Source organism: Pelecanus crispus, chromosome 2, assembly GCF_030463565.1.
Source record: "Pelecanus crispus isolate bPelCri1 chromosome 2, bPelCri1.pri, whole genome shotgun sequence".
Classification (NCBI taxonomy): Eukaryota; Metazoa; Chordata; class Aves; order Pelecaniformes; family Pelecanidae; genus Pelecanus; species Pelecanus crispus.
The window spans coordinates 3,841,497-3,864,398 of record NC_134644.1 but is presented as its reverse complement, the minus strand read 5'-3'; the positions used below and the strand labels follow the sequence as shown (position 1 = coordinate 3,864,398).

At 42.4% G+C, this 22,902-nt stretch overlaps 1 protein-coding gene across 1 annotated transcript in view; it reads right to left on the bottom strand.

The window, feature by feature from the left end:
• CCDC13 (coiled-coil domain containing 13) overlaps positions 1–22,902 on the bottom strand; it is a 31,784-nt gene that overhangs the window by 4,447 nt on the left and 4,435 nt on the right. Inside the window, exons 3-14 of the mRNA XM_009482153.2 lie at positions 21,122–21,270; positions 18,471–18,613; positions 15,108–15,197; positions 14,720–14,836; positions 13,684–13,788; positions 11,170–11,334; positions 9,496–9,672; positions 7,642–7,848; positions 6,337–6,473; positions 3,935–4,018; positions 2,985–3,113; positions 370–524 (exon numbers count right to left, since the gene is read on the bottom strand). Of these exons, the coding sequence (XP_009480428.2) occupies positions 370–524; positions 2,985–3,113; positions 3,935–4,018; positions 6,337–6,473; positions 7,642–7,848; positions 9,496–9,672; positions 11,170–11,334; positions 13,684–13,788; positions 14,720–14,836; positions 15,108–15,197; positions 18,471–18,613; positions 21,122–21,270 (1,658 nt within the window). The remainder of the gene's footprint in view (positions 1–369; positions 525–2,984; positions 3,114–3,934; positions 4,019–6,336; positions 6,474–7,641; positions 7,849–9,495; positions 9,673–11,169; positions 11,335–13,683; positions 13,789–14,719; positions 14,837–15,107; positions 15,198–18,470; positions 18,614–21,121; positions 21,271–22,902) is intronic.

Here is a 22,902-nt window from a genome sequence, read left to right as displayed (position 1 = left end):
CGTCCTTTAATTCTGCTCTTAACCTTCAGATGAATCTCTCAGGCAGAAGTGCAAAGGGAACACAGCAGTGGGCATGGTGGCAACACAGAGCAGTGTCACATTTTTTCTGTAGACTGTCACCCATGAAAACAACGTATTGCAGAAGTCCTGGTCCCACTGAAATCTGTGGCAAAATCCTCTTGAATTAAGTGGGGCCAGGATTTCACCTTCTGTTTTGGCCCACTGGTCTGAGTAGGTCCAAATAGCCGCGTGTAAGGTCAAGCACTTGTGTTGGTTTGATAGGTAAGAGTCCCAATGTTGTTGCTGTCTACTAACCACAGAGCTGGGACAGGGGACATAGTTGTAGATAAGCGCTGTAGCTAACCTCACCTATTTTGCTCCTCAGGGGAGGTTTCTGTGCACTTGTGTTCCGCCCCGGATCCATTTGCAGTTTTTCAAGCTGCTGTTCCAAAATGACACATCGCCGCCGCTCTTCCTGAAGCCTCTTCTCAGCTTCCAAGACTTTATCGCTGCCTTCCTCCACCCTGATAGGCAAACAAAAGTAGCTCAGCTTATTTATGTGATGACTATTAAGGATCAGTGAGTCTTGATACTGAATCCTGCTTCATGCTGCATAGCTCCCAATAGAGGGAAAAGGAAAATTTGCCATGCATCCAAAGGCAGAAATCCCAGTGCAATTGTTCCAAATGACATCCTCTACATTTGCAAAATAGAATTAACTAATGAGTACAGTTGGAAATAATGGGTTCATTAATGGAAGTTGCCTAGATCCCTTAACACTGGCTACTTGTGTGAATTTACCACTCAGACAGGCAGGCAAGCTGCAGATTGCTGAGGAGAGATATTTTATTACAAGAACAATAAAATGCATTTTTTTAACACACTGGGAAAATCTGGAAGGAAAATAGTTTATAAAAACGCTGTCTAGCATTTAGCTGTTTTGCGTCAGTTATCTGCAAGTAAGAAAAGAAACTCGATGTTGCTTTTAATAAACTTGGCCATTAGACAGCAAGTGGAAAAGAAAGTGATGGTTCACTCTGCAGTACCGCACGGAAGAGCAAATTGCCTCTCTATTCACCCCGCAAAACATCTTAGAAAATTAATTACAAAAATTTGATGGGCACCCACAGACACAGTCAGTGGTGCATCTTGTGTAGGACAGCGCCTGATACCAAATGATTTAAAGGAGTTTAAAGCTAAAGAGAAACCTGAATTGACTCACTGTATTCTATAGTGCAGAATAAAAGAATTTCCTTCTTGACCCCACGGGTGATAGCTGATTACTCCCTGAATCAAGAGACTTGATTAGTCTTATTTCCCTCCTAGCTGGCATAACTAAAAAAAAATATTACAACTATAATAAAATTATACCACTGTCTTAAAAATCTAGCTACAGGCAAGACTCTGACCTCCTGTGGCAGTGAATTACCAGGCTGGTGACATGCTATGAGAAATTATATTTCTCTCAGTGGTTCTGAATTCACTAAACTTTCATTTGACCAGGTGTTCCCCTAGCATCCATGTTAGACAAACAGCGGAGGAAAAATGACAAGACTAGTCGGTTCTTACCAAATCTTCTGCCAATGTGAATAACTAAAATGTTCTTCTAGCTCTTCCCCTTCCCCCAGCAGGGCCCAATCCTACAAACCATTTACAACGGAGTATCTTCTGACTGTGTATTCTGCTCTGCAGTAAGTGATTGTGAAACACAGTCCTAAATCTGGCAGCTGCTGTAGAAAAATCCCGCTCATGTAACCATTCCCAGTGCTCTTCTCTTGACTTAAGCATTCTATGTGTTACTTGAGCTTTGCTGACCCAGACTCCAACAGGGGAAGGGAAGGGAAGAGGAGGAATGCCTGACTTTTTTTACATATATTCATGTTAAAGTATGACCGGATGCTATATTATCCTGAGGTCTTCCAAGAATTATTGCACACAATCTCACAAAATTTACTTTACCTGCAGGAGCTCTTGATAAATGTGTGATAACTGCGGAGCTGCTGAATCATCAGTCTATGGTATATTTTACAAGCAACTGTGCATTTCATTGACTCCGTGTTCTTCATTACCCCATATTCAGGATGGCCCCGTTTCAGCTCTTACTCACACCTCCATCCTTATGTAACTGCACAGCTCTATTAAAGTCACTGGGCTTACAAACATGAGTAAGATTCTCCCAGTGTTTGTTTCCAGGATTTAGCCCTTAAAAGCACCTTTACCACAGTTACAAAAAAATGTATTTTTCTCACTGCAATTAATTGTACGGGACAAAAGTTAGACAAGTGAGAAATGATAACTATTGTAACATAAAGCAAGCAAGCAAGCAAATACTGCCCATTGTATTCAAAAGCAGACAGACAAAAGTATATCTTCCTACAAGCTGGAATACAGATTTGGGAATCCAATAATACACATTCTCTTAACTGGGGAAAAAAAGCAGTAGCTGAAAGGTGTCCAAAGAGAAAAGACTTTGCTTTCCCTGCCCTCCTAAAAACATCGTTGGCTTTTAACATCATCTTAAATTGAATAATAATAATAATAATAAAAAAAATCACCACTATGCTTCAGTTCAATCAGAAAAAATCCATTTAGAAGAGGATACAGTGAAACTTAGAAGAATGTGAAAAGCTTTTGGAACAGAAGTCAGATTATAACTATAATTACAGTATTTACTACTAATGAAAAATATTGCTGCCTCAATAACACCACGCATATGTAAATACATGAATTCTAGTTTTATCTAGGTGCAGCAAGCTTGAAGATGACTCCATTTTTTCTGCCCTTTGTTCTAAAAGAATAATAAAAAAATGAATCATCAACAAGGCAGGGAAATTGAGCAGAAAACGTTTAAAAGCTGCTATTTAAGGAAAGGATCACACTGGCAGCGTATGGCGCACTGTACTGCATGCTATAGACTCTCACACGTCTCGAGCGTTCCTTAATCGCAGCATCCCACAAAGGATACTGGCAGAATCCGCCGCTACCTTTTCTGCAGCACAGTGACCAGTTCCAGGAGCCTGTCTCTTTCCACTTCAGCAGCCTGGCAGAGAGCCTTGTGCTCTGTGATCTGTGTCTGCAGCACTTTCAAATCCAGGCGGTCAGTGCCAGCAAGCCTAAAAGCAGCAGAAGCGTAGAGAGTCTGTTTCCCATTTCACAAATGAAAGAAATGAAACAAAGACAGGATTTGAAAAACATATCAAAATACACTTGTCCGAAGACTAAGCCAGAATGCAGAGCCAGGCTCACTACCTCCCCCCAGCATCAATCTCTATACTGCAATAAATGGAATAGGAATATTTGGAAATAAAGCCACCGTGAGTTCCATTAGAAAGGTCTTTTCCTTCGCAAGGTTGCTTTCCCTTCCCATCAGCCCTGAAAACAAATTTCCACCTCTGACCAATTCACTATCACTGACTCTCCTCCCATTGCTACTGCCAAAGTAAAAGAAGCCTATACGCGGATTCTCCAAAGTGCTATGCTAAGCTATTAAATGGCATGCTATTGATTTTCTCCCACTGAAAGGCTTCAGGCAGCATTAGTACAATGGCTGTTCTCGTGCCTAATATGTGATGAAAGGAAGGGGCAGTTTTCCCATGTATCCCATTATTATGTACTTCATTACTTCTCTGACCTCTCCGCACAGTAGTATTCAGGAATACCTCCTTTAGAACAAAAAGCAGGAGAAATCTTGGTGGTTGGGGGTGAAAATGGGAAAATGGGATTTATGGGGCATAAAACCAGCAATCAATTCAAAAATTAAGATAGCAAGAAGACGCTAGAGCCTGTGTCAGAGCTCTTTGGCAGCATCAGGTAGAAAGGATGGTGAAAGAAGCTGTTCGTTACAGAAAGGAGGCAGACAAGGATAAGGCTTGCCAGCAGCTTGCAGAGCGTGGCAGGAAACCTCCTTTGTATATGACGCACTTTATATACATACCTGCCAGGTGTGATGTTATTACTGAGAAGGGAAGGCTTAGTAGCTGCCGACTCTACAAGCGTATGGCCCATCTTGGACACGGCGCTGAGAGGAAGAAACCTTTGTTAAGCACTGAGCTCTACAGAGGGCAGTCCTCCAAGAACTCCAGTCATTTTCCAACGCCTGTGTTTATTGCTGCCTTGTAGGGAAAAGACTCCCAGAGCCTCCTAAGTGGGTATCACACAGGCTCCGCATACACAATAGCTCAGCTTGCTCCCCGACTCCAAAACATGCCGTACAAACACCTTGTGCCTCCGTTATGCAAAAACTACAGCTCAGTGGTTGATCTCTGTGCTTGCGGGGATACTTTGCTGGCACTCCAGGCCAGCATTGCGGAGCTCTGTGTCACAGAGTAGCCACACAGCAACTCGTGAGCAGGAATAGCTCTCGACCCTGCTTGGCTCAAGCTGAGCACGCAGCCCCACAAGCAGCTGCTGCTGCTCTGTTTCCTTGCAGGCACGGCCTTGGACCCTTGCACAGAGCGCTGCCATCTTACACCTCCACCCACAAGGGCGGGAGACAAGCACAGGTTACTGTGCTTGTTTGACGGTGTTGCACGTCGCGTGCTTTCGTAACCAAACGAACCCCCGGTTCTGTAACAAGGTGCATAACTTTTATTTCCAAATGCCCTTTAAAAATATACTTTCTGTAGTTTTTTGAACCCTTCTACTTTGTGGACACCCTCAGGAAGATCTGTCAGGCCTACTGTTGTAAGAGGAGGAGTCAACTGATAACACTTAGAGCATCACTTCAAGTCTGGATGAGTTTTATGTGTAATTATATGTGTGCTTGGGACATAAAATTCTAGCGTGTGTTTGTTTTCTGAACTTGAGCTCAGCTGCCTAAAGGCAAGTCCCTGTAGACTTAGCCCATGTTTCCTTGTCTTTAGGCTGCAGCTAACAGAGGATAAAGCCTTAATATTGTGGAACAGGCAGAGGTGCCTTCTAGACTAGGAGTGGTTAATCCAAAAATCAAGTTAAGGTTGATAATGACAGAAGCGGCCCGGTCTAACAATGCAGATTTTTACTTCGACATCTCCAAGGGGCTTTAGTTCCCATTTATAGCAGTTTTCATTTAATCTTTCCTGATAGGAAAAGATGATTCACTAAAGTAAAATGGAATAGAGAGTTCATCAGCATATTAAAGTTAATGAAATGAGTGAGCCCTGCTGACCAAGTTATTAATGGCTCTTGCAGTTTTCAGACTCATTCATTGCCCACCTGACATGTCAACTGTTTTCATGACAGAGCCGTGTTAGCCACGTATACAAGCAATAATTTATGCATTGCACTTAGTGGCTTCTACAAAGCCATTACCCAACCTCGTTTTCCTGCTTGCCTTCCTGCTTACCATCAGCCGACATATGAAGTAAAAAAGTGGATAAAATATGGATTTGCTCCATGAGGACAGAACTTCTGCAGCATTAGAAGTGGGAGAATAAAGTCAGTCAGAATGGAGATGCGGAAACTTTCAAATTAAGGATGTTTTAACTCTAACTCGAATACACTGAGAAGAACTTTTCTTAAATTTTGTAGTAATGCTCTACTTAGACTAAAGGATGCATCTGACAATTTTAAAGCCAAATTCAGTGTCTAAAGTAATGTGGTAGGCAAGTCAAAATTACACAGAAGAAATCAGTTGCAACTTAACCTGATGAAAAATTTCCTCCTTCCTCAGAAGACCAGTCTCAAATCCTCATTGTCAATTAGACCATGAACTCTTTAGCAACAAAACCAGCATCTTAACAGGAAAGGATATAACTTGCTCTGGTATTATGGTCCCTTTACAGAGCCAGAGTGACCCAGAGTCACATCAGTGTAAACGAAAATCAGATTTACCGCTGTATTAAGATTAGTGTAATTTACACGGTCCTCAATGAGGCTTTAAAAAGGGCGTTAAGATCAAATGATGTGGCGTTTTCAACATTTCTGCAAGGAAATCCTGCTCAGAGCACATTTATTGATTTAAATAATGTGCCAGTGATTTAGTGCTTACCTAAAATGGCGTTTTGTATTAATTCGCCACCCTGCTCTCAGAAGTCTGCTCATTATAAGCCCTGTTTCTCATAAGAGAGAAGAATCACAGGCACGTAAGCTAACCACATAAACATTATCTGAGCGGGAGAAAGAGAATTAGCTGCACTACCATCATGCCAAATGTAGTAATGTCTGCAAGTCTGTATATCTTTCTCTGTTCCAGGACAAAAGTCCAAGAGATAATGAGATTAGAGATTTCCATATACTGTAAACTGGCTGCCACAGCTGTTGGCACATAGCACTTGTGGTTTGATACAATTGTCTGGGAAAACCATGCTTCTGAATAGCTCACAATAATTTTAAACATTGACATTAGGGTCTTCTTACCGAGCAGATCCAATCCTTCCAACCTGATTGCTGCCTGATGCCAGAGGCTTAAGCAGAGTAAAACCTGGCTCTTCTGAGTGCTCCGAAGGTGGTGTATCAGCAGCTCCTGAACTGTCCCCTTGTTGGGCAGATTTCTTCTGTTAATGTTGGAGCAGGTTATAAAACCAATTACACAGTTCAAAGGAAAATAGCTGCATCAATGCCTGATCAGCAGCTTATGATTATTGCTACAAGCATGCCAGAACTTCTGATTTACATGACCGCCTCAGAAACTTTTCTTTAGTTTCTACCCATTGCAGGATGGAAACAAAGCAAAACTCAGTAAAAAGTGCAGTCTCATATGAAATCATAGGGTGCGCACAGTGTCACTAGGGAACCCACAGTGCAGCACTACCATTACCAGTGCCAGCACGGTTGGTTTGTGTTCCTAACCCAAGTTTTATCTTGAGTTCAACGCTCTAGCCCCCATTACTGAGGTACCTGACAGATTCAAAATCTCACCAGAACCCTATGAGGATTTTATATCAATGGGAACTGGATGTCTAAATACTCTAACAAAACCTGACTGTAAGACACCAGACCACACAAGAAGCCTTTGGTAGGTTAGTGGTCTGCATCTCAATTCCTATGCCTGTGTTCTGGCAATAGGACCACTTTGCTTATGTTAGTTTGCAACACTAGACCATAAAAGTTGAAAACATTTTTCACATGCTAGTCCATAAGGGGCCAACCTTCCCAATTCTTTCATCTGTAGAATGAAATCTCCGTATGCCTGAGACCCATCAGACTCATATCAATAGCTTGGAGATCTGAGGGAGAGGAATTGTTTGAAGTGATTTACAGCGGGAGATGAGAATAACTTACTAGGGCTCCCATCACTCCATGAGGGGATGTAGCTGGGTACCGTGGCAGCCTGCTGATGTTGGCCTCACCTATGGTTGTTTGCTTGCTTCCTTCAGCAGCCAAGGATGCTGAATACTGAGAAGTCCCTATTGCAGCCCAACCCTTGCTGTCGGTCATGTGGCACGGTCTTGGCATGAGGCCGCATGTGGATGTGATTGGTATTTCTGTGTTTTCTGTTGCTTAAACAGCTTGTAGCAAGTTACATACAAACAGGAAAGAAACTTAAGAGTTACAAGAGGGAATTCCTGCTTTATCATTCCATCAGGAGAGACTGTCAGTAGGACAGGTATAAGAATCTTGAGCCAGCAACCATCTCGGATAACAAGGGAGAAGGAAGTGGAAGAGCAGATCTAAAATGATCACAAGGTGTGCTCCTCTAGTTGATTTCTTCTGACTGCCTACCTGAAGTGTGAGTTGCCCAATCTCCTCTTCCAGCTCTTTAACCTTTGCTTCTCGTTCAGCCACCATCTGTCTGAGCTGCTCTATAAGGCAGTTTTGTTTCTGAACCTCACTGTTCAAGTGCTGCCCTAGCATCTGCTGGGACTCCTTGTTCTTCTCGTCCTGCTGGCTCAGCTGCTTTAAGATCTCCTGCATTTGCTTCTGCTGGCTCTGATAAAATAGAAACAATGAGTGAGATATTCACTTTTGTACACAATGATTATGAAGAAACCCCTGGGTGTTTTACACCCCCCAAGACACACACCCATTTAGGAATGCTAGGGCAAGCCACTGCCCTGCCAAACCCAGTCCTTGGTGTAAGCATACTGATGTCACCAGTGCCACTCCAACAATTTGGTCCGTTCTGTTTTAGGCGTGAGATCAGCTTGTCTTGTTCTCAGCATCTATCCCTTGAAAAGACTGCACAGCACATCTATTTGCAATGCCCAGGTACATGTGGCTGGGTAAGGACAGTCTGTCCCCACTGGCTGGTCATATCAAGATTTTAGTGGCCGGATGGTGAAAGCAGAAAAGACCTGAGCCACTGAGAGATTCAGTTCGCTGGCAGCTTTGCTACTCAGTGTAGCAGAAAAGAGAGCAAGAAAGGCTGGCCTTTGACAAAGAAGCTGACCTTTTCATAAATTGGATAAAAGTAAAGATTTCAATGTGCTTTTTGTGAAATTAGAACACAATCAGATTGTGTCATAGTGACATTAAAAGATGACGGTAGCATGAGATGACAGCTATGAGGCTAAGCTGCTGTTTTACCAGTAGGTTTTGGAGTTTTTCTTCACACTGACAAATCTAATACTTGTCAGACAGTTTGTTCTGTCAGGCCAACAAACTGCAAGCAAGGTGCTTCTTTGATGTAAGGGCTAAAACAGGTTAACCATTCCTTCCCAAGTAAACTTGCATCTTTCTGTAATAATTTTAGTGAGAATGCTCAGACTTAGCAAAAGTGACAACTGTTATTTGGCTCCTCTGTAATCTGCCTAATCTGCTGGTCAGCACCCATATTCCCCACAGCTGCCTGGTATGCAGAAAGGTGAATGCCAGCTAAATCATAAGCATGTCTTAGCTAAAACCTACATACAGAAGCAAAGAAATGTGATTTGAAACTTGTGAGGAGCTGGATCAGGAAACACAGAACTAACCCCACTAAGAAGTGGCTTATCTTCTAATAATTTTTTATTATTATTGTAATTGGGGAAGACTATTTAGAACCATGGCAGGACAAAAGGGTCCTGCAAGACCATGACAACAACCATTTATTTCAGCATAACTGCATCCTGAGTCTCTGCTAATACTCTTGGTTTTGAAGGGGCCAAGTCCTCTCAGCTCCAGCTACTGCAAGTGAATGTCCACATGGTTTAGTACCCATAGTTCAGCTTGTGTGTTTTGGGCTGTGTAAAACAAAAAATTAAAGTGCAAGATTGCAGGCATTCTCAGACGAAAAATCTACCAATGGAGCTGAAAGCAGAACAGAGAATACAGTCCAGCTTCATGGGTCAGGAATGAAGCCCTTCCTCTACCTAGACAAATGAGACAAATCTATTTCAATCCTGCAAAATGTTTCTTACAACACTCGCAGCTTAGAGCCACTTGACTGCAACTGTGTCATAGTTGATCTGATCCAAAATGCAGAAGGACTGTAGCTGACTACGAAACCTCTGGCTGTCACAGTTTGATTCATCAGGCCCTGGTATACCCTAAGGTTGTCTGTGTCATCGTGTCATTAAATGACATCACGTTTCATCACTTAAAGAAAGAGGGCAGGATCTGCAGGGGCTGAGACCAACAGTAATAGTCAGACTGTACCAGTAAGGCGTCTATGAGCTCATCGTCGTGTTTTCCTTTCTCCAGCAAGGTGGCGATCTGTCCTTTCAGGGTTTTCACTTCGCTGCACAGTACTTTGTTCCTGGCTTTTGATGCATCAAGTTTTTTTTTCACTTCTTCATGACTTTTTTGGAGAGCATCATGTTCCCCGGTGAGTTTCTGCAGTGATGCAAACACATCAGAGGAAATGACAGTTACAGCCTATCAGCAAGCCCCAGGTGCTTTGGTGAGCTAAAGGAATCACACGTCGCCTGGTAGAATCTGAAAAATGGAACTGGGACACCATATCATCCCTAAGTTAGAAATTAGAAATGCTACTACTCACTGCCTGCTTGCCAGCATCAAGAAAGGCCTATCTGCTCAGGAATACAAGTGGACTAGGTTGATTCAGTATGTCCCAGGAAGCAAATGATAATTTTGTGTTAGAACCTAATTCTTTATGCTCCTGCTTTTTCACTTACCTCACCACTCTCCATGGGGAAACTCTCTTCCTTCCGGATACAGTGTGGTGACGCCACACTATCTACTAGAAGCTGCCCTTGGCTTATGCTGCCTCCTGTGCCATGCCTTTAGCTAGATGAAACTGCCCAGGGAGCATGCTGGCAGTTAAGTAGTAATGGACAAGTACAGGGGAAGTTATTGTGAATGGAGCCTGAAACACAAAACTAGAAGTGCAACCATGCAGATTACAGTTATTGAGGAATGCCTTCCCTGTGCTGTGTGCCTGTAGCTGTAAATCTTCTCTTTCATTCTCACGGCCAAGAGTGAGAGGTGTGTATCACCCCACTGCTCAGTCTGTTGCACAGTTAACTTGCGGTGAGAAAAGCAGCAGCTAATCAAGCTCTGGGATGGTGCCAGACGGCCTTTACAGAAGCAAATACAGGAAAGGAGCACAGGGAGATGAGCTTTGCTAACCTGAATATGTGTAGCTGACCCCTACTACCCATGTTTCCTGTGGACACAGGCCTAGGTATCCTTTCCACCTCAGGGTTTACTACATGTGCCACTAGCTATCGCCTCTCTCAGCCCCTAAATGCTGGATGCCTGTTTATTTTTGTAGCAACTACATGTGATCGGTGGACAGTAAGACCCATTTTCAGAATGCCTCTTACAGGACGTCTGGTGTAATTCTCAACTTTATTCTGTTCTAATGTAAAAGGCCATAGGCATACAGATATATGAGGTGTGAGGGGGATGCTTGTGTTCAACAGCACATGAAGAATGCACATCTGGCCAAAGGGTGAGCGGGATGCTACAGAGCTTGGATGGAGCTGTAGCAGGGCTTCTTTCTACATATGCCTTCAGTATAAAGCCAGCACCAGCTGCAATTTCAACCCTCTCTCCCTCTTTCTAACATCACATATCAGGCACAGTTGTCAGGTGGCCACATTTCAAGCCAAGTGGATACATCCGACAAATGAATCCCGAAGCAGAGGGGAAGACCAGATCTTGTACTACAGAGGTATGCCTGGCCACGCAAGAGTGCAATACAGACAACTTTTGCTCAGTCTGCAAAGTGTGGCAGAACGTCCTCCAGCAGATCAGCTGGGTTTCTGAAATGGTCTCTGGGTACGGTGTAACATACACCCTGAAGGTAAACCAAGTTATTACACACTATATACCCAAACAGGACTCTGTCAGCTCACAGGTTTTTACCTCTAAAGTTTCTTTCTTTTCTTTTTCCAAGCTGCGAATCTTCAGCAAGTTCTTCTCTTGGGCTGACAACTTCCTTAGATCAGTAAGGGCCAGCAATTCCTCATCAATCTCACTCAGTGATGTTCTGGTCTTGTTCTGACCCAACTGATTCTCCAGCTCTCGAACCTAGGGGACAATAATGACAACTCATCTAGAGCCTTTACCAGGAGTGCGGTGGTCCAGCATCAAAGATCACATAACCTACGGGAACTCAGAGTGTACCATCATATAACTTCTTGACATTACCATGGTTAACTAAGCCAGAGCAGTGTCTGTTCTTTCAAATTTAAATTTGTTAGCTGCTAACAAATATGCAGATGTCTAGGGCATCTGTGCAGGGAGGAGATGGCACAAGACCTCCTTGAGGAGACTCAAGACACATGGGAGATCTGTACTTTATTGGAGCCACATGTGGAGGCCAGGCAGACACTCCAAAGCATCTTGAATGCCACTAAACACATGTGTGGGCAAAAGAATAATATTCTAGATCTCCTCTAGAAGGGCAGACACCCACTCACCTATCTACTTTTAAGCATCTTGGTCTTTAGCAGACTCACCATCCAGGACATCCACAAAGTAAACACCTAAGGCACAGCTCACTAGCCTGAACATAGGTACCTAGCACTGTTTGAGATGCCCCAGGATACTGGAGACACATATGACGCAGGATCTACAAGACATCCATATTCTTCTGGAGAGATGACCAGAGAGGTCAGAGGGGCACCCTACGGCATCTCGGCTGGCATTAGACACCTGTGTGTGGTCAAGTGAACTCAGCCCCTGCATCTCAGCTATTCACTGCAGACATCTTTTATAGTCAGTAGAAGGAAGTGGGCACTGCTACAGCGCAGTTCCTCTGCCCTGTTCTGGAGGTGTCTTCTAAGATAAGATGCACCTACCTTGCTTTTGATCCAGTGACTGTATTTACAAGATCCGCACTGACTACAGAAGGGGCCTGAGGAGACTGGCTCAGAAAAGAAATTTCTACATTACAGTAGAGTACAGTATGTACAGTCTTCAGATGAATCCCAGCCAGGGGGTCTAACAGAAGGAAAACATAACTTGCCCAAGGAAAAGTAGAGGATAACAATTTCAGTCAATCAGAGTGCAAAAATTACAGTTAGTTGGCATATAATTCAACAGCAGAAAAATAGCAAAAAACATGTATCAAATTGCCCGAGAGAAGTTTTATTTAAGATGCAGAAGACAAAACTGCCTCCCTGTCTCAAGCTGACATTTCAGCTAGACTGTACCCTTCAGAAGATTCAAGAGTTAAAGATTTTACTGAAGTTCCTGAGGGAACAACTTGAAAATTTTATTTGGCCTCAATTCTTCCCATCTGACTTTAGGCATTGAACAAAGGTGTCTAAGTCAGAGTACAGACACTGACAGGGCTCCTTCTGTACTCAGTGGAGAGAGGCACCTTCAAAACATCCTGGGATTTTAACTAGGCTGCCATTGCTCTCCAAGGTCACTGAACTCTCTCCTTTGACACAGATGCAAAAGATTCCCAACTTAAATACTGAAACTTGCATGTGTGCAGTAGACTAATTATATTGTTCGCAGGAACTCTGAAAGACCCTGCACACAACAACACATATTTAAAATTTAACACCCTGTCCTGGCTTTTGCTGGGATAGAGTTAATTTTCTCCCTAGTAGCAGGCATAGTGCTGTGGTTTGGATTTAGGATGAGAATAATGCTGATAAAACACTGGGTTTAGCTGTTGCTAAGTAGTGCTTATGCTAGTCAAGAACTTTTCAGCTTCCCATACTCTGCCAGGTGCACAAGAAACTGGGAGGGGGCACAGCCAGGCCAGCTGACGCAAACTGCCCCAAGGGCTATTCCATACCATATGGCGTCATGGGCAGTATAGAAACTTGGGGGGGTTGGCCGGGGAGCAGCGATCACTGCTCAGGGACGGGCTAGGTATCAGTCGGTGGCTGGTGAGCAATTGCAATGTGCATCACTTGATTTGTATATTATTATTACTATTATTATTACTACTACTCCTACTATTTTACTTTATTTTGTTTCAATTATTAAACTGTTCTTATCTCACCCCAGGAGTGTTTCTCACTCTTACTCCTCCGATTCTCTCCCCCACCCCATCGGGGTAGGGGGAGCGAGCGAGCGGCTGTGTGGTGCTTAGTTGCTGGCTGGGGATAAACCACGACACATCCCACCGCCACACACACATGTGCATGCACACACACACAAACATACCAAAAAGCTATTACAAAAGTTACCATAAAGTGGTTTATTCTAACAGTTGCTTTCTTCAACATAGAAAAGTCTGGTCTTGTAGTTGCAGCACACACTGTACTGGGACACACCTTATAAGCAAGTATAGATGTTCAGAGTTACTTAATGAAGAACTAATGGTATCTTTGCCTTAAACTGAGGTAATATCTATACTTAGAAAGAGCATCCCAGCACCCACCTTACATGGCACCATGCAGGGTCTTAACTCACCTTGCTTTGGAGAACAAGAATTTGCTGGGCTCGTCCACGCCAGCTGCCAGAATTAGTCAAGAGATTTTGAATATTCACATCTTCACCAACTTCATTTGCTAAAAGCTATGAAAAAGGGATTAACATCAATAATAAGGCCAGGCTTAAATACCTGTGTTGGGGAGAGGGGAGGCAAAGCTGCTCTCTCTGGCAGTAAACACAAAACACTGTATCTGTACACAGTGGCCTTTATAGCCTGTATCTGACACCCCGTATCCCTCGTGATGTAAGCTGTTTCAGATCGTTATCACAATACAGAGTGTTGGTGCTTAGGAGGGGTTTGGCTAACATGAATTATTGCACACTGTGAGGTGGGTAATTCAGTATTTTGATGTTTGAGTAATATTCTTGGATTTTTTAAAAATGCAAATCTGTGTTTTGCTGCCTGCCTAGGGAGAGTGTCAAATTGTACTATCTAGCTGTATAGCTGGGTGTGAAACTGTGCTACTTTTGTAAAGAGGATTTCTAATTCATCACCAAGGTTTACCAAGCATTACTAACAGTTTTCAATATACACAATTATTTTTGATATAATGAATACTTAACCAGAACTAAACAGGAACAGAGTAGAGATATTGTCTTAATACACACCCATGCAGACAGGAATTGAGCCAATCTCTCTTGCACAATTCCAACACAGCCACATTAATGAGAGCTAAAGTTAGTATGAAGAGCATTTAAATTATTTATAAAAAGGTCAGCAGAGTTCTATTTTTAGGACCATATTCTCTACTCTGATCTGCATTGCAGGTCTCTTACACAAAGTAATGAAACCAAAGGAAACAGAGCACATAGCATTAAAGTCCATCATGAATCAAAGAGGAAAAGGTTACTCTGGATGTCACTCCAACAAACTGTTTAAACATGTGCTTTAGTTCAAGTGTGGTCTTGAATCCCATTGACTTCCATGGCACTGAAGCCTACATTAAAAGTAAATACATAATTAAATGTTTTGGAAAGGAGGAATGGGCCTGAACATATGTCTCATGTCAGTCACCTTTTGGGTCACCTTCAGTTCCTGTTTTGCAGATTGGAGCTGGTTACGATACTCCATCACTTTAAAGTTGGCTGTGGTTAATTTTTCGTGCAATGCTTTCACCTCTGGACTTTCAGCCTTTGAAGAGAAGAATATACTCAGTAAGAACAGAATCCTCAGGGCAAAACTGCAGTGATTAAGATCCACACATCCATCAGGATCACAGAATCTTTTTTCCCAGACCCATACAAATGCCTTCCCTCATTTCTGGGGTCATAGAGAAGGTACAAACAGAGCAATTCAGTCACAAAAGTAGTGACAGGGATACATCCGTGTCATAAGGAAAGGACTGCACAATAGGAGAGAACTAAGCATCATCTGATTTCCTCTCTTCAATTACAATTCATACCAAGTTTCCTTCTACCATCTTCAGAGTTGAGTGCTTGATTCCTGCATCACCACCACCAAGAGAATGTATTTTTTCTACGGCTGCCTGTAGCTGGAAAAAAATGCATTGTTATTATAGAATGAACACAGTGAAGAGCATACCTCCTATTAATATTAATTAGCAAATTAATATTAATTTGAAGAAAAGTACAACATGGATGTTTACTTACCCTAGAAAAAAAATGACTTCATTTTCCCTTGTTTTTTAAACACAAGCAGTAGGAAAGCATTCAATTTTTCCCTGAAATGCTTTCCAAAGAAGCATGTGCTATTTTGCTGTGGAATAACTTCAGTGAAAACGTCTTAGACTGGCTGAGATGGGGTCAGTTATCAAGTATGGAGACTTCTGGGGTATTTTATCACCACAGGTTCATTAAATAAGTGTTTATATACATAAATGTAAATCCAGTACAGTACAGATCAGGATGTTGTCTCTGGATTCTGGACGCCAGTTTATCCACTTTTCAAGAATATCATGGGATGTTTCATAAAAAGCACATAGTTCTACTCACCAGAGGAACTTAATAAAGGAGAAATGACTAGCTAATGGCCTGTAGCTGAGATTTAGTAATGGCATTAAGGCTCTTTCTCTTTAGCTGGTAGCTCTGAGGTAGCATTTCTCAACTCATGAAGAGTACATCTCCTATTGCTTGCCACAGCAAAGGAAGGCAGACGCACAGCCCCTCCTGCTCTGAATCATGTCCTCTGCTGAGGTTGCAAAGACTTCTTACTGGAAGGCAGTGCAGTGAATCTGGAGCTGCAAAGGCCTGGAACTGTTGCTTTAAAGGGCCAAGACTTCATTCTTTGAGGTGGGCAGAACATCTTGATAATTTGCCTAAATAAAAGAAGGCTCTAAGGAATAGCTTCTTCATTTAAAGTGATATCTGGGGAAACACAGAGTGTAACTCAGAGCCAGCTCTAATGTCACCCCTTCTTTGCAAGTAAATCAATGGTTAGGCCACCCCTTCTATCCAGTTCATAAACTTTTTTAGTCAATGGACTGAGAATGAGAAATTTCAGCTAGTGTTGGCAGCTGCTAGGTCAAATTCTAAGGAAATTTTCTGCAAACATCTGTTTGCAGTCCTTGTTTACACATACCACCCTTTGCTAAGTGATTGCTCAATGGCCACACCTTCCATTTTGTTGGTGGGAACATAGTCAAGTTAAAACACGATCTACATATTTTTCAGTTTTCATACAAGCAAAGAGCTAGCAGTTATGTAAAACAACAGTTTTCCACTGGTGAAAGTACATATTGTGATGCATTTGTAACGTACCATCACCACAGTTCATTTTGCAGAGTTTAAGGCATCTAGGAGTAGGTGAAGGGGATGAGACTCAACTCACGAATTAACACATTCCCTATTTTCAGTGTGGGTGTCTCTATAAAGAATGGAGTCTGGTCAATACAAGCAGGGAAGTCTAGTCTTCAGCTCACTCTACAGTAGACACCTACGTTACATCAGGTAGATGCACTGGCTGCGGACTCGGCTTTGTTGCCCACCAACAGCCATCCAGTCCCATTTGAGGCATCCGAGGGTATCCAGCAGGCTTTCAGCTGCTGCACCAGGACTGCCAGTCCTGTCACGTCTAACAGCCCTGCAGGGATGTCCAAGAGGTCAAGTGGCATCTCAGATTGTACTTTTACGCTTATGTGTGGGCAACTGAATTGCACTTTATTTGTCTTGCTTCGTTCTACAATCAATGGAAAAAGATGATTGTGTCTAGACAGTGATCCAGCTTAGCTTAGGAGTTACCAAAGACATGTGAATCACTGTGGGTTCCTATCTGTGACAGCTCTTCTCCTTCGTCACTCAACATTTTTCACAGATACCTCCCACTGTCAAATGTTGCTTTAATTTTACCCATCTTTTACATCTTCTTATAGTTCTACCAAACAAGTACAATCCACAAACTCAGCCAGCAACCATTAGTTTAGAGAAGAGCCATCTCAAATGAGGCTGTGAGAAAACACAGACCACTGACCAGGGCATGGTTTCAGTGGGGGTCATGTTGTGGTTCATCTTTACCTCAGATGAGGCAGGTTCCTGTGTTTAGTTTTGATTTTGATGGTGCTGGTGTTTAAGGACAGATTAGTTCATATCTAAAGTGTCCATCTCTGCTTTGACCAGCAATTGTTGTTTCTTGAAAATTTCTATTTGCTTTGAGTTTCATTTCCTTTCCTGAAATGTCTGTGGTCCTTTCTTTTGGGTCAACATCTGACAATATTTTAAGTTTCTGTTTGAATAATGGTCATTACACTGCTGCAGTAGGGGATTATAACCAAGCTGATTTTTCTTGAAATTATTCATGGCTTGCTCCCCTACCCGTGTGATTTTGTAGGTCCACAGCTACACCTGGTATTTCTTAGCCAGCCTGCCAACTGTTTGACAAGACGTCTCTGACCAGATCACTCTGGATTTATGCAGGAGTTCTCAAAAATTGAATCTACCATTTCTTGATCTTTCAGGTAACCAGGGTACAATTCAGATAGATGCATGATTCGTGATAATAAGGGATTGCAAAAGATGGAGTCAAAATGCATTTGTCAGCATGATAAACATCGATCCATTTAAATGTCTTCTAAGGAAGCAAAACATTAAAAATCATCCAAAATTTTAGCAGTATTGTGTAAGGGAGTGCAGTAGTAGCCAAAGAACAAAGTAAACACTGACATCAGGGCATCAAATTTTCATTTCAGCAGTGATCTGAGTAAAATTACTCCTGTGAAAGGTTAGCACATACAAAAAAGTCGTACTAAATCACAAAAAATAAATTTGACTGAGTGAAGATTTGCTGTCTTAAGTGATATAGTTTGTTACTATCTCAGTTCTGGAAGTACTTACGCCAGAAAACAGTCTTCATTATGTGGATGAATAAAGCTTAGAAGAATAGAGTACTAATTCATGACTGATATTAACGAGGTGGGAATGTAGAGACATAATGGTATGAAATTTGCTCCTCCTCACACACCAAAAAAAAAAAAAAAAAAATCTCAAAAATATCATTGCCATACTGCTAGAAAGGCCTCTGTGCTTCAAATACAAGTGAACATTCCTAACTGGTATTTCACAGATCTTTCTCTCATTATAACTTACTGCTATCCTTTCTTATCTCCTCCTTTCTGCAAAGGTGGAAACAGCTGAGGACACACATCCCTCTCTCCTATCATGGACAGAAATTACAAGAACTCAAAGCAAGCATGGAAGCAAGAGCCACTTCAAAATGGGAACATGAATTAAACCCAGTTTCTACAGCTCATCTATCCCACAAGCTGGATGTCTATGTTTTAGCATGCAAAAAGAGAACAAGAAAAATGCCTCACTTCTTTCTCCAGCTCTTTGACTTTGTTATTCAGTTGCTTCACTTTGGCCTTTTCACTCTCAGTCTCGGCAGTTATCTCACGATTCTTTTTGGCCAATTCAACTATTTTAGTAGCTGCAACATCTCCCGCTAAACCAGATGCCCCTGAAAAGCACACACAAAAGCAAAGGACGTATTTTACAGGCAAGATTCAGAATAGACAATGCTTTTGTTCTTTGTTCAGTGCACAGTGTACTTCTATTGCCTAACCCATTTCTCTCAGAGCTGTGCCAGGCACTTAAATGAACAAGTGAGGGAAAAGAGGCACCAGTGATTCCAGCTGGATTGCTTGGTCCTTTGAGTCAGCATCACATTGTGGCTAGCAAAGCCACATTTCACACTTCAGCAACAGCCACGTGTCAGAAGGCCACAGCAGTGGTCGTAGCAACATTACTACATAGAAAGGGTAGAGGTGTTTTCTGCTCACCGCTGTGAAGGACAGTTAGGAACAGTTTTTTGCAGCGTATTACAGAAAATGACAACACTCTATTTTGCCCTGGTTGTTTACTGCTGGAGGAGTTGCTGAAACAGAGGTGCGAACTCTTCTAGACATCTGTCCTAAAAGGTCAGGCACACTATTACAGTTGGGTCCTGGATAACGTCCAGGAAATGTCATTGTGCCTATTTATATGTCCCTTGTGATTATACATGGAGCCTTACTGTATTACCCCTTTAATTGCTCTTTAAACAGATACTTATTTCACCTCCTCATCAGAGAGGGTTTGATTAGTGACATGAATAAAGTAATACCCAGGACTGGCTTGTGTGTCATTTGGCTTTTGTTAACATCACACAGGTGAAGAAAAGTTCTTGCACAAGTGCAAAATCAATACAATTGCAAAAAATATCCACGGAAACCTCTAGCTCAGCAGTGAATATCAGCCTGCAATAACAAATCCTTGGTGGGATATATGAAGATTGAACTCGGCTGTTGTTATTCTTTTTAACTCTTTCATCCTCTTTCAGTGATCTGAAGTAATGACTTTTCTGCTGACATCTGTGAAGATTACATTCAAGAACTGGAGTGACATACAAGGATGACAGATCACTCTTAAGTGAATTCTGAGTCCCATAAAACCTCTAGAGGCATTAAAGGGGCTATGTGGAATATAGGGGAGAACAGAATATGACCTCATGCCACTATTTAAAAACGTTGTAGAGAAAATAATAAATTCATTATTTTTAAAAGCGTGTCCCCTGTTCCTATGCCTTTATCTGAAGTGTGTTTCCCCTCTCATCTAGAAGCTATTTTTCCCTTAGTTTTCATAATAAATAACAGCTGCTAAGGATCACAGTAAGTACTAAACTAACCAAAAGCCAGGCTGGTGCTTCCATGTGATGGTCTTGCACACATGCATTGCACACATGTAAGCAAAGCTTTTAATGTGGGTGAGCCTCTTGCCACAGCATAGATAGGGAAGACAGAGGCATGGAGCAAACTGTCACAAGCTGGCATGTGAGTCAGCCAAAGAAGCTGCAACAGCACATCTGCCTCCTGGTCCTGACCCAGTTATAGCTTAGCATTTCTTCACATACAAGCTACAGATAATTTTTAGGAATGAAGGTGGAATTCAAGTGTTATTTAGTTCTGCTTATGGCTGGTTTCCCCTTCTCTACTAGCCTGGGCATCACTGCTGTCCTGAACAACAGTGGCACCCAGTGGAGGAGGTGCAGCCTGCACAGTTCAATTTTCAAAGGACACCCAAGGCACTTTAGAAGCTGGACTTTGCATTCAGTCAGCATCCTGCATGTGGCCTATTCAGGCATTCAAACAAAAGCAGCTGGAATAAGGAATTTAACAACATGCAGCAGAGAAAGCTGCAAAGTTGCTCTTTGACACTAACAGAAAGTTTTCTAAAATACGGTTTCTATGAGTCATCATATTTTGTGTCAATAATAGCAAGTTTGCAGAAGATCTGTGAGGAAAAGACAGCGCTGTGTACCCCCAAAGATCACTATACTTACATTAAGGGACACATAATTATCAATAACAATATTTTGCGCCTTCGGTCTGACCTGACTACCTCAGGTATCATTTGGTCCTTTCAATAGCTCTCTAAAATGGGGAGTAGTAGTACTCATATTTTGCAGCTCCTAAAACTGAAGGGCCGAGTAAAGCACAGGTCTTTAAGCATACATGCCATTCCACCTGTAAGTGCTATCATGTCAAACCATTGTGAGGAACCTCCCTCTGCAAATAAAGGAATGATACTCCTTACACTGATGGTTAGTAAACTCTGCAAATGCAGAAGTGTCAACTTAGGCCCTTGCAAGTTTAGGTAGCAGCTCTAACTGTTGACTAAATCTATACCCAGGTGTCCAGGTATTTTCAAAGTTCAGAGCCAAGTGCTATTGCATGTTACTGCAAGCTCAACAGTGAACAAGTCTCTCTCAGCTGAGAGTTGTTGGTTCTTCCTAGCAGAAGCTTATTACAGGAGTGGAAACGGAGGCAACCGCAATATGACCAAAATACTCCTTTTTAGCATGAAGCAGGTAAAGAGATGTCACCACTGCCAGGAGCTCACAATGAATCTGTTCTCTTACCTCTATTGTCATCAGCATCAAGCAAACTCTGGAACTAACATAGTGAGAATACAAAGATAATGTGTTTACCCGACAAAGCCAATCTGTCCTCCTGTATTTTTTTCTGCAGTTGCTTTATTTCAAAATCTTTCTCTGTCACCAGTTTGTATAGTCTGCAGTTCTCATCTCGGACCTCTCGAAGCTGATCCTGGAGCTGCTCATTCTCAACCTCCACCAGCCTGTGGAAAAATAAACCATAAGTCACTGTAATGTGATACAAACAGATGCTTCCAGAAATAAAATAATGAAATGACTGTATGCTAGATGAGCTGAACTTATCAGGAGTGAGTTTACTGAATTAAGTAGAATATCCTAAACCTCAGATCAGAACACAAGCTGATGATCTATTCAGCAAACTTATTTCTTCTTCAAAAATTCTGCACTTCCTTGTGTTGTCTGGGGCAAAACATCACAGAACAGGTATTTTTTCAGTGCTTTTGAGGTTACTGAAGAGTCTTATCTCACTCAGTCTTACTTCTCTGGTTCTACAGAGGAAACCAGGCAAGCTCATCATTCAGCATCCGTGACGTTCAGGCTTTAGTTTCTATACTTAACCAAAGCCAACAGAAGCCAACAGAGCATCGACTACAAAAGCTGCTACTGAGGTTCTTTCTTTAAAAATGAATGCTTCATAGCAATTCACAAAAGACCAATTTCCTCTGTCCTCATCTGATTTTCTTGGAACCCCACCAGGATGGACTGGCATCGGTTTGTATTGTTAATGTTGCTTTTTTGAATTCATTTAGAAACAAAGAATATCAAAAAGCCCTCTGAACGTGTGGAAATAGCCTTGCTTCTCCTATTCTTCAGTACATTTAGTAACATTTATGGGTTTCATCTCTCTAAGACATCCAGAGAATTAATAACTTTAATCTCTTTGCTGTCCTTACACGATGGTTCCTCCAAAAGTAAAAACTAGAAGCTAAGGCCTCAGGGGCTCAATTCAATTGTGGGCACTCAGGCATCTATTTGAGATGCCCCTGGATTATCGGAGCTCCCAACATGAGGCCAGCAGCCACAAAGCAGGGTTCTTCGGAAAAATCCTGGGGCCCAGTCAGAGAATCGAGAGCATCTCAGAGAGCACTTGCCACCCATGTGTGGACATATGAACCAAGCCCAAGAATTACTAACATCCTCCAACTTTACACATACCTTTTAGCCAGACTCCTCCAGACAGCGGCATTTCAGAATAGAAATGAACCTGTCTCCATTCCCCAGTGTCCTGGTTTCGGCTGGGATAGAGTTAATTTTCTTCCTAGTAGCTGGCATAATGCTGGGTTTTGGATTTAGCATGAGAATAACACTGATAACACACTGACGGTTTAGTTCTTGCTAAGTAGTGCTTACACCAGTCAAGGGCTTTTCAGCTTCTCATGCCCTGCCAGCGAGCAGCGAGCAGCGCGGAGGGGGCACAAGCCAGGACAGCTGACCCAAACTGGCCAGAGGGCTATTCCATTGGGACAGGCTGCCCAGAGAGGTGGGGGAGTCCCCACCCCTGGAGGTGTTCAAAAAATGGGTAAACGTGTCACTTTGGGCCACGGTTTAGTGGGCATGGGGGTGTTGGGATGATGGTTGGACTGATGATCTTAGAGATCCTTTCCAACCTTAATGATTCCTAGTTTTTACTTTCATTAAAAAATAATCCAACCCCCAAGCCAGGAAACATGAAATTAATTACTACTCTCCCCGTAATTGGTTTAGTGGTGGACTTGGCAGTGTTAGGTTAATGGTTGGACTGGATGATCTTAAAGGCCTTTTCCAACCTAAACGATTCTATGATTCTATTCTATGATTCCATACCATAGGACATC